Consider the following 12,500-nt stretch of genomic DNA (forward strand, 5'->3'; position numbering starts at 1 on the left):
ATCATTGGAGATTTTTATTATTGTTATTATTATTATTATGAATATTATTATTAAAGACGCTGACTGTGGTCCAAACTCCCTGGGCACTACTGATGAAATCCATTAGATCTCTGTCCATGCCAGTTTCTCCTCTTCCTCATCCTCTTCCTCCCCCTCCTCCTCCTCTTCCTCTTCCCCCTCCTCCTCCTCCTCCTCCTCCTTTTTTTCCTTTTTTTTTTCTTTGTCTTGCGGGTTGATAAGTCATGAATTATTTGCTTGACGTGTTTTCGAACGTCCCCAGTCCGCAGAGAAACAAATTAAACTTTAAAAGCTGTACAGCGAACAAAAATCACAGCGCCGTTAACGGGCAAATCCGTCTCCGCGGTGCCACGACGCAGCGCGCGGGCTGAACGAACGATCAAATCGTCCAATTTAAAGGAAGGAACGAATGAACAGACAGAAAAAGGGAGGAAAGAATGAACAGATCATCAGGACAGCGCTTCGGGATACCACATTGGGCAATTGTACACAGTTTATCTGTGTTTACTGGCATCGTACTGGTGCCTTTCTCATTGACAGACTGTCGGTAAAGAGTTGCATTAAATAGCATCTTGAGCATGACTCAGGGTTTAACGTCACTTCAGCTTTATTCAATGAACCAAAAATAGTCTAGAAATTTGTAACAGCTGTTTAAACTGGTGATAGAGGATTGTTCCAGGTTGGTCTCAGTTGGGCTTTCTTTGTGTGTCTTAATGGCTCCAGGCGTCTTGTTTGGAGACCTGACCTCAAGGATCGCGGATCAAATCTGGTCCCTTCAAGTCTCCCTTTCTCTTAACCTCTGACCTCTTCTCTCTTTCTCAGGCTGTACCAACCTCTGCGCTCCCGTCGCTCTGTGCGCCGTCCTCGACGAGCGGACCAACGGTACGGCACAATCTTCACCCTCGTGCCCGTCTTGGCAGCAGTGGTGCCCATTTCAGGAGCGATGCCAACCCATTGGCAGCCCGTGTCATCCTGGGCTGTGCACCAACTGTTCTGGAGCTGACCCACTACCTTCGGGCACCCTGAGCCCATCCTACAGTCTGGTCGATGAGGTTCTTCTCGCTCTCCCAGCTGGACCCTCCATGCACGCACTGGTGAGTCATTTCTGGGCTTAACGGGTCAAACACCGAAGCAAGTTGAAATCTGCAGCTGAAGGTAGATTGAGTGCTCTTGTAGTGCCCTGAGGTGAAGAATCCCTACTGGGAAAGTATAAATTGCCTGTCAAATCACCTTGGAATCGTGCTGTTCTCAGCCACTTCTCAATGTCTCTTCATGCAGCCATCACTTTTGATTTGAGTGAGACAGCCAAAAAATGAAATGTGTTATGGGAGTGCTCCCGTTCCCCTTTTTTCTCGCTTAAGATGCGCCCCCCCCCCCCCCCCCACCTCCAAAAAAGAAGATTGAATCAGCTCCCCTTGACTGCCCTTCGTTTTTGCTAAAAATTAACAGAATTGTATCAAAGATTCGCTGAATACATTATAAAAAACACAAGGCCGCATCCAGGAACAGGTAGAATTTATGACTGTAATGGTTCTGGCGAGAAGAGATAGAAAATGAAGCTTTTTGGCTGCTTTGTTTATCACATTTTGTTATATCCGTTTTTGTGTCCTCCCTGCTGCTGTCAGAGGTCTCCCTCACTCGGCAGAAGGTTTCTGAGCAGCTCTTATAAGCCCTTATCTTCGATATTGAGTAGTGAGTCGATGCTTATTCTTGTTATCAGCTCAAACTGATAAAAGTCATTCAGCTGACGTGATTGGCTTTGGTATAAAAGTGTGAAAACGTTGAGGGAAATCAAGGACTATGAATGGAGGCAAACAAGTTCTGAAAGGAATCTTTCATCATGAAAGAACCTTTTTGCTTGCTTTGAGCAAAACGTGTTTAAAGGTGCTAAAAATTCTCCAATAGTAGATAGCCACTCGTCAAAGAGATGACATTAACTTTCCCCAACTGATCTTTGATATGACTTGAAAAGTCTATCGTTTTGAATTCAGTCTTTTTCGTGCTGCCTGTAAGAAATAACTAATTCCACAATCACCAATCTCTCCCCTTTCATCTAACTCTCTTTTCCCCCTCGTACAAGGTTCAAGAGGGTGTTCAGGACATTCTGGTCTTTCCTGGCGACATCATTGCTCTTCAGCACGACGCAGGGCCCTCTGGCCTCCTGCACTGTACCCCTGACCCCTCGTCGCCATGGCGCCAAAGCATGCTGGTCCAGAATCACTCGGATTGGGTTGAATCCAACCGGACCCTGGAGGAAGACGGGTTTGGAAGCTGGGTGGATGATGAGGTTTGCCTAATTAGGGTGCTGCAGGTTGAGCAGAACAATACGACTCTCCGCGGCCCGTTTCTTAGCAAGGGGTTGCCACAGCCAGGGGATTATAGCCTAGAGGTGACCTCCGACGACCCCGATTTCCCCGTGGCGGCTTCCTGTCCAATCCACGTGGTCCCGCCTTTGGGCCTCGTCGTGATCCATCCGTCCAATAAGAATGGAACGGTGTATTTTTTGCCCAATCACACCTCGGTTCTGGTCAAGGTACGCTCCCAGCATAGTGCTGTGTTTGGCTGGAAGGGCAGCAATGAGACAGTGCCCTTTCAGCAAACTTGTCCCCAGGACCTGGTGTCCAAAGTCGCGGAGTGCAGGCAACACCCTAAGGATGGTGAAACTCTGTTTGCCTGGGTGGATCTTGAGTTGGGTGCAAAACCGGGCCAGACCCAGGTGGAGTTGGTGGCCCAAAGCAAGGTGACCAGAGCCAGCCTGAAGATCCAAGCCAAGATAGAAGAACCACTCAGGGGCCTGAATGTCCAACCACACCCAAACCACCGAGTGCTGATGGAGTCGGTTGTGGTAAGGCATTTTACATTGATTGATTTAGCAACACTCATATTCAGCATGGTACTTTCAAGGGATGGACAGTTGTTTTACTGTGTTTATCTGTCTGGATAAACTAGTTCTTAAAGGTGCAGTCTGTTTATCCACATATAAAAGGATTAGTTCTGTGATCCCTTCAAACGTGCAGTGGCGGGTGACTTTGGGAGTGCGTATCACGTGACACGCAACATAAGTGGCCTGACTGACTCGGTCCAAAAAGTTGACTTCACGAAGTTTGCAAGAGGTCATGTGAACCGAGGGTCACGTGTTTTTTTTTCTGGAGCAAGCCTCTGCACCGCTCCGCGATTGTTTTCCGTCCCCTGGGCACAGAGCATCCATGTGTTACAGGAGAAGATCAATTTCAGCTGTTTTGTAAGAAAATACAACACACGAAAGACATTCCCATTTATATATATATATAAATATAAAAAAAAAAGCTTGTAAAGAAACAAGGCTGTGTATTAGAAATAGCCTGAACAACACCAGAAGCTTGACTGCATCATCAGGATTTACTGGAATACATGAGTGCTGCGTGTACCGTATTTGTTTTCCTGGAAACGTAGCAGGAACTGCTGAACTTGCATGGTTTGCTGTTGGATGTTCTGTGTCGCTAACTGATTGCAATTGAGACTCATTGAGTCTACGTCTACAGATGGTCAGAAAACACATTCAGACATGCGATAAAAAGGTAATGCGATTGGTTTGCATTATGTACTGTGCAATCCAGTGTAATCTTGTGTCTGTCATTTCCTATGATATGTAGCTTCTTAAGCCCCCTGTCCACGCACACACACACACACACCCACACACACACTTATTTATCACCCCAGTTCTTATTCTGTGATTTTTCACAATGCGTTTATCTCCTTCGATCTCTTCCACAGTTATTCATATTGCCTTTGGCCTTTATCTTACCTCTAAGGTGCCTCTCTCTCTCTCTCTTCCCTAGTTATTTTCTATCTCTGGGCTGACTGCCTTTATCTCTTTCCACCTCCTGTAGCACATGGCTGAATATACTTATCTTACATTCTTTCCTAACCGTCTGTCTCATGGTTTTTACCGTAGAGTTACAAAGCCATGGTAGAGGGAGGAACCGATCCTTCGTTCAGGTGGACCGTGGACGACAAACCGTACTTCACCTACTATAACACAGTGCTCAACGTCATCTACCAGAATGCTGCAGTGTACAAGCTAACAGTGAGCCTGTGCTTGATTACCACCCCTGTGTTTCTTTAGCCCAAGACAAGACAGAAAAATGTCCACATATATATATGTATATATATATATATATATATATATATATATATATATATATGTATATCCTATTGATGATGTGAAGATATGACTTATAGAAACGCAACCCCTACGAACACTCAGAGACAATAGGACACTTCTGGAATAATACTTATATTGCATCCTTTCCCTAACTGTGTGTCTCATGCCTCTATCGCATAGTTGGAAAAGCCACAGTGAACCCATTACAATAACTAGGGAGTTAGTATTACGATGCCCTAACTGGTCTCGTCTCCCAGGTCACGGCGATGAACCACGTGAGCACTCTGACGGAGCACTTCAACGTGACCGTGGACCGCATGAACCCTATGTCTGACATCACGGTCAAAGGCGTTCCCGAAATCGTTACCCAGGGGATGTCTCAGATACTGTCTGCTTTCCTGACGGTGGATGTGTCTGTGGACGCAACTTTCCGGTACGTTCCATTACTCTTTCCTCATTTTTTCACCTCAGTGGCTTTTTGTGTGTGTGTGTGTGTGTGTGTGTGTGTGTTTTAATATCTAAGTACTTTAGGTTGGATCTTAGAGTGTTACAGGAGGGACTTTGTGCTAGAGTAGAATATGAGTTTTCATTATATACTTTCTTTCAAACACACATACGCACTCTCACACATACACACACACACACGCACACACACATACAGATGTGCACAAATGTATACTCCTATAATCATACCTACACACACACAGACACACACACACACACACACACTCGATGCTTGCTTGCTCTGATGGCATCCATCCATGTACGATGTCTCTGGATTTACAGCCCTGTGGTTGCTGAAGATTGCTGACAAGAATTTTCCCTCTCTTTCTCCGTCGCTTAGCTGAGGGAGCTTTCCAAATTTTCCATTTCCATTGAAACCGTTTCCAAACCCTCTGGTCCTACAGCCGCTCTCTGGGCCATTTTACCCTCTTTTATCCCCCTCTTATTTTTAACTTTCATTTTCTGATGACTCCTCTGTCTCTTTTTCTCCCACACACTGTTTTTCTTACCTACACATTTGCCCTCTCTTCTTTTCTCTCTCTCTCTCTCGCTCGCTCTCTCTCTCTCTCTCTCTCTCTCTCTCTTTCATGTTGCTGACTTCACCTGTTCAGACTCAGAGATACAAAGGTTTATCAGTATTCCGTCTCTGGAGGCAGAAAGTTAGACTGAACTAGCTTTGGATGAGTCAGACAGATTATTATAGAGTGCCCCCCTCCCTCGCTCCAATTCCCCACCCACGTCCCAATGCCCCCCAAAGCCTGAAAATACCATTAACATGAACTGCTACCAAGGTATTACCAATTTTCCAAAATCCATCATGAGCAACTGCCTGCATTTCTCTCTCTCTCTCTCTCTCTCTCTCTCTCTCTCTCTCTCTCTCTCCCTCCCTCCCTTTGTTTCTTCAACTTTTTTTTTTCTTGTTCCGTTTGATTTCATTTGTCTGTCTTATTCCCTCTGATCTGTCTGCACACTAAGTGAATCCAAGCAGAAGTAATTCAGTAAATCTAGTGTGCTGTGTGTGTCTGTGTGTCTGTGTGTGTGTGTGTCTGTAGAAAAGAGATTGTTATTGATTGTTGTCTACATCCCAGGTGGTCTTTTGGAGATGGAGGTTACCTGGTTCACAACTTCACACCTCCCTTTGATGGATCACGCATAGACCCTGACTTCAGTGTCAAACAGGTGGTCCTGCAACACAACGTCACCTATACATACACACAACCAGGTAAGGAAACGCACACACACAAACATACACACACTTGCACTACTTAAATATGATGTTTTGACATGAAACATCAGTTTCAAACATTTGCTCAAAGCTTGCGCTCTTACAAACAGATTCTCTCCTGATTTTTTCTTTTTTTTTTTCTTCTTAGATGAAATGCTGAAAACTTGTTTTTTTTTTTGCATGCAAGCATATGAATTGCTCACATAATGAAAGCATTCCTGTTTCTTTTGATTCTGTTTCCATAGGGGAATACACTCTCATTGTCTCTGTGTCCAACCGTTACGAGAACAAAACCTGCAAAGTTGACGTGTACGTCTTCAGTATTCTGACAAAGGTTGAGATTGAGACCGACCCTGAGTTTGTTCATGCCGGAAAGTGTGCAGAATTCGAAGCCCACCCTTGGCCTTCACCTTACGGTATCATCTACACGTGGGATTTTGGTGACAACTCCAGCTTGCAAACGGGACGGGAACGCAGAGTCCACCACATATATACTCAAAGTGGCATTTATAACATATGTGTGACTGTAAACAACACCATCAGCTGGAAGGAGGCTTGCACTGAGAAGACAGTTTTTGAGGACATAGAAGGTCTCACGGTTGATTCGTCAGCCCCTACGGAGCTTCACACTCCCACGGTTGTGACTGCCCACCTGGAGGCAGGTAACATTGTCACCTGGACTTTTGACATGGGTGATGGGACCGTTTTGACAGGTTCAAATTCTCAAGTGGAGCATGAGTACGTGAAAGATGGCAACTACACCGTTAACGTCACAGCGACGAACGAGATCAGTTCACAATGGATGACCATACCTGTGAAGGTGTTTGTGCTGCAGGTGTCCGGGCTGGAACCTTCTGGATGCGTTCCGGAAAACAGTGAGGTCAACTTCCGGGCCTATGTGTCGGGAAATGCCTCCTCACACCGGTATGAGTGGAGTTTTGGAGATGGTACACCTAATGAGACCCTATATGGGACGCCAGAAATCACACACTCCTACTACGTGAGCGGTGACTATCACCTGTCCCTCCTCATGTCCAGTGGAGCAAACAAGGCCAACTTCTTTGCTTGGATCTGTGTCCAGCCTGCCGTAACCAACGTCTCTTTAGTTCCCATGAGCACCTACATCAGGCTAGGGGAGGAGAGCAAGTTCACAGTTCTTGTCCTCCCAAAATTTGACTACACCTACCTCTGGGATTTCGGGACAAATGACGCGGAGAAACCTATCCAAGGTGGCAGCGAGATGACTTATACTTACAGGACCCCCGGGCGGTACCAGGTGACTGTAACTGTTCTCAACAACATCTCTTGTAGCAACAACACAGTCTCAATTGAAGTACAGCAGCCCGTGGGCTCTATGCTGATCCAGCACAACGGAACCAGTGGCAACAACCTAGCCTTGCTGCAGGACTACACGTTTACCGCCCATTCAGATTCCTCTGATGTGGTTTATAACTGGGACTTTGGAGATGGCCTGCTCAAACTGGGGCGAATCGTCACATACGCCTTTAATTCCTCTGGCAACTTCAACATCGTCCTGACAGGTAGGAACGAGGTGAGTGAAAACAAAAGCCAACTCACCGTGTTGGTCCTGGCACCTATACAAGGTTTATCCGTCAACGCCAGTCTAGTGAACGTCCCACTGAATGCGTCCGTTCACTTCGAAGCACACCTGGACCAAGGTGACGAAGTCAGGTACTCCTGGATCCTTTGCGACCGCTGCACGTCCATCCTGGGCATCCATACCATGTTCTATACTTTCCGTTCGGTCGGAACTTTCAACGTAATTGTGACTGCAGAGAATGAGATAAGCACTGCCCAGGCAAGCATCTTCATTTTCGTACAACGTGAGCTTGAGGGCTTGCAGATTGTTGCTGAGGACCTTGGAGATGGATGCTGCTTCGCCACCAATCGAGTGCTTCATCTCCAAGCCTCCCTGAAAGAAGGCACCAACATGTCCTTCAACTGGAGTTTACTGAGGGAACATGAGCCAGCGCCCCTCAACCTCAGTGGAAAGACCGTAGACCTGAACTTCTCCACTCCTGGCCCCTGCGAGATCATCCTAAAGGCCGCTAATCTACTTGGCCAATTGATTGTGAACAGGACCGTTGAGTTTCTTGATCCTGTTGGGGAACTGATCCTCAAAATCTCACCCAACCCTGTGGCAGTCAATGACATCATTAACGCGACGGTTGTTACGAGAATTGGCACCGACCTGCAGTATAAGTGGTGGGTAGAAGGTACCTATATGCAACTTAATGTCCCCTCGGTCCGCTATCAGTTTTTTAGTCCAGGCTTGAAGGAGCTGAGAGTGAGTGTTTCTAACAGAGTGAGCTCAGAGACTGTGTTAAAATGGGTCCATGTTCAGGAACCAATCTCTGGAGTGGCTTTCACTACCACCAGTGTAACCGAGCAGAATTTCGTTGCCTCTGGAGTCAACATATCCCTGCACGGGGAGGTGCAAACAGGGTCAGATATCACATGGACGTGGTTATTGCCAAGTGGCAGAGAATCAGGTCAGCACATCACTGCCTACTCGTTTCCGTCAGCTGGTACCTTTACCATCACATTAAATGCCACAAATGACATCGGCGGACAGGCTGTATCCCGCGACTTCACAGCGCAGGACAGGATTCAGGGACTTGACATGAAGGTCAGTAAACGGATTGTAGCCGTGGGTGAAAACGTGGAATTCAACGTCTCCGTCTCATCCGGCACTTCCGTCAAATTCACCCTCACCATAAGTGGGGACGCCACGGTCGAATTACGAAATCAGACGTACATCCACCAGTTCACCAGGGTGGACAACTACATTGTCAATCTGACAGCCTACAACGAAATCAGTTATGATCGGAGGAACCTTCATGTGGAGGTGATGGAACCGGTTAGCAGGTTGTCCATCATAGACTGCTGTGAGCCTGCAATTCCAGTAGGAGTGAAGAAGTCCTTTGTAGCTGACATCCAAACTGGGAATCCTGTGACGTTCCTGTGGACCTTTGACCTCCATCATGGGGTTAAGACTCATCTGATTGGTAAGGAAGTGACCTACACACCTGAAGAACTGGGCATTCTCACCATCTTCCTGCGGGCTTTCAATTCTCTCCATAGTCAGAACGTGACCAAAGTCATCCAGGTTCAGAACATTTTATCCGCTGCCACTTTGGAAGCGCAGCCACGAGACACCTTCATCAACAAGAGCATCAACTTCCATGTTAGTGTAACTCCCCATCAGACATCTGCTAGCTACCAGTGGGACTTCAGTGATGGAACCCGTGGTGTGCACTCTAACATGTCAACTATCAGTCACACCTTCTCTCTGCCTGGTCACTACTTGGTCCAGGTTAATGTCAGTAACCTAGTAAGCTGGGTAATTGCAAAGTTTGAGGTGAACATCCGTGTCCTTGAATGCGATGAGCCGGACGTCAGGGTGATCCAGGCTCCCAGGCTAGCCATCTGGCGCTACCAGCCCGCTTTGGTCGAGGCGAACGTAGACCTGAAAGGGTGTGGCCGCTACAAAGAAAAATACCTCTGGGAGATTCTGACCAGCTCCCGCTGTCAGGACAGTGAGCACAATCAGGGGACGGCTTCCAAGGTTACCCTGAGGGCAGACGTCGATGTTCACAAACTTCAGCTGTCTGTGCCAAAGATGGCTCTTCCTGCTGGAAACTACAGCTTGGTCTTCTCCCTGTCCTACGAGGGTATCCCGCTTCGGAAAGCAGCCTGCCTCCAGCTCTCAGTGATGTCTGGGAAACTAGTGCCCATCATCGAAGGCGGCACCTACCGAGTCTGGTCCAAGACCCAGGATTTGCACCTGAGTGCGGAGCAGTCCTATGACCCCAACCTAGACAGCCAGTCTCTCCTCAACTATCACTGGGAGTGTGTGAGCACATCCAAGGTAAGTTCTGGGAACCTAGTTTGGTTAAAACTTTAGTCGACTCACTTTCACTGCAGTATTGAAAAACAATACTTAATGCCCTTTAGAGACAGAGTCAGTTCTAGGCACCATTATACATTCATTACTGATAGTGAGACTGACTCAGACAATGGGCTGCAGAGTTGATAAAAATCTACACGAAGCAGTTTTGCTGAGTTACTGTGTGAGCTAAGTTAGCCGACGTTCAGACCTGAGAGAAAAACAAAATGTATCTGCTCGATTTGAATAATTGACCTTGTTCCAGGATCCTTCTGTGCTCATCTTCCATGTGACCCTTGTTTTCTATAACCAGTAAATCTTGTTTGACTGCCTAAGAGAAACCATGGGAAAGTCTCTGCGAGGTATTTATGTGATGTCTGTTTGGTGTTGCTTGGAAAAAAAAAATCAGTTGAGTTCAAATTTTAATATATTCAGAGGGAAAGAGCAAAAGGTACAAAAGTGATGTCTCATGGCACAGCTCTGCTGTTCGTATGCTTGGAGTATGTATATTCATCTGGGTGCCTTTTGTGGTAGAGGCATATTAAATAAGCAGTCTCCTTTAATCGTTTTAGTTGTCGTGTAGATCTATGGTTCTGCGCCAGCTCACAAACATTGCCAGCGTCGAAGTTATGGGCTCGAGAAAGAAAAACAAATGCTATGTTAGTTTAGCTCGGTCCTGACGCCACCGCGTATGTGGCTCAGTCAAAGAACTTGACACAACATTTGGTAGTGTTGTTTAAAACATTTACGCCTGGAGCAATGTGTTCATTCGAGTTTTACGCAAATACATTACACTGGAGAATTTTTCCCCACTTTCTTGCTCTCTCCTCTCGTCACGGTTGACTGCACCTAGAGTATACTAGAGGACGAGATAAGGCTGAAAAATGTCGCCAAGACACTGAAGAGTCATCTGCTATGGTGCCTGCTTTTCCCTCTTCGGTATTCCCTGTTCGTTTCATTTGTTTCCGTTTAGCTACGTGTGCTCTCAGAAAAAAAAAAAAAAGAAAAGAAAGAAAAAAATAGGTGAGCTTGGACGTTTTAAGTCGCTCTGCATGGCAGGGCATTTTTTAAGCCGTTAAAAAGTTCTCCGTTGAAGCAAGTTTTTTTTTTTTTTTTTTTTTTTTTTTAAAAAAGGAAAAAAACAAAGTGCTGTCAAACAGTCGAGTGGCTGGAAAAAATAATTAATCCCGAGTTATGGTCTTTCCCTCGCCCGTACCCCATCAGTGCGTGGTTATAGAGGGCCTTCATGTTCCTGTTAGCAGTGCCTATTCCTGTTTCCCAATTTCCACCCCTTAAAAAAGAGAATCCTACACCCCATCCCACTCCAATGCAGGCACCGCCCAACCTCAGCAAGATTAACTATGTTATAACTGTGCCAGCCGAAAAGCTAACCCCAAAGGAACGTTGGCCCAGCCAGACTTAACTGTCAGTTTCTCCAAGGCCCTGTCATTGTCTGAATCTGCTCCAGAGGACCGATACGTCTTATAAGTGATGTTAATATCTGAAATATGACTTGTAAAGAAATTTGTTTAGTTGCGTTTTATTACTTTGTGGTTTTGTCAGGTGTTGTTCAACTGAGATTTTTTTTTTTTTTTTTTTGCCTTTCTTTGGGGGGTGACTTTGGCAACACGTGTGAAAGAGCAGCAATGCCGTCAGTCAGTGGGTTTCAGTGCAGTTAAAACACGTTCTGTTTTCACCCTCTAATTGATTTACAAATAAAATGAGACAGCCAAGTGCGTGTGTGTGGGTGTGTGTGGGTGTGTGTGTGCGTGGGCGTGTGCGTGTGTGTGGGTTTGTGTGCACGCATGCATTTTGGATGGGGGAGATGGGTATGGTTCAGGACAGCTCAAAGGACGTGTGTACATGGAAAGGACTGTGTACATTGCTTGGAAAATCAAATGTTTGTGTTTGTATCTTTGTTTCTCTGTATTTGTAGCAACAGAGTGAGTAGGTTTGCTGTTTTCTTTCAGATGAGACAAAGAAGTGTTTTGTTGAAAAATGGGAAAATTGCACGTCTATAGAGTGGACTCTGTGTGAATGAAGCAGAGTGGGTGCATGTGTGTGTGTGTGTGTGTGCGTGTGAAATAAATGGGAGAGTGGGACGCATCTCACTCTTATGTAACCAGAACAGATAAACTCTGCATTCCACAGTCTTAACACACTGCCTCCCATCTGATCTAACCACAGCTGGCCTCAGAGAGAGAGAGAGAGATCAAGTGAGAGAGAGAGCGCAAGAGAGAGAGAGAGAGGTGAAGGATGGGGCAATAAAAGTTGTCGGGGTAGAACAGCAGAGAGTAGGAGCGATGGAGAGATTTAGTTGAAGTATCAAAAGAAATAAAAAAGTGGGTGAGGAGATGGGCGGGAGGAGTTGCAGAGTTTTTTTTGTGTTTATGAAAAGGTAAAAAAGGGGGAGAGAGAGAGAGACGAAAGAGGCAGAAAGAGACTTTCAAAAACTCGTGGATGCTGGAATCGTAATTTTTTTAGATTTGCTAACTGGAAAAAAAAAAAAAAAAGAAAAATTTAATAACAAAATTGGAAGCTGCTTGTTTCTTAAAAAAAGGACAACATTGGAAAAGAAAAAAAATAGCAAACGAATCGATATTGCAAGGGGAATATTGGATTTTTATGAAAAGCTTTAACGGAAAAACGCTGACGGCTTTTCATCTCACGGAAAAGGCAAAAAGAACTATAGTGCTGTC

The 12,500-nt window shown here is 45.8% G+C and overlaps 1 protein-coding gene across 1 annotated transcript in view; it reads left to right on the plus strand.

Moving 5' to 3' along the window:
* Window positions 1-12,500, plus strand: part of pkd1a (polycystic kidney disease 1a) — an 87,352-nt gene that overhangs the window by 39,809 nt on the left and 35,043 nt on the right. The window contains 6 exon segments of the mRNA XM_030778901.1: window positions 841-1,112; window positions 2,099-2,863; window positions 3,953-4,084; window positions 4,420-4,595; window positions 5,755-5,888; window positions 6,137-9,783. Coding sequence (XP_030634761.1) covers window positions 841-1,112; window positions 2,099-2,863; window positions 3,953-4,084; window positions 4,420-4,595; window positions 5,755-5,888; window positions 6,137-9,783 — 5,126 coding nt within the window.

The sequence above is a fragment of the Chanos chanos genome, chromosome 7 (genome assembly GCF_902362185.1).
Source record: "Chanos chanos chromosome 7, fChaCha1.1, whole genome shotgun sequence".
Classification (NCBI taxonomy): Eukaryota; Metazoa; Chordata; class Actinopteri; order Gonorynchiformes; family Chanidae; genus Chanos; species Chanos chanos.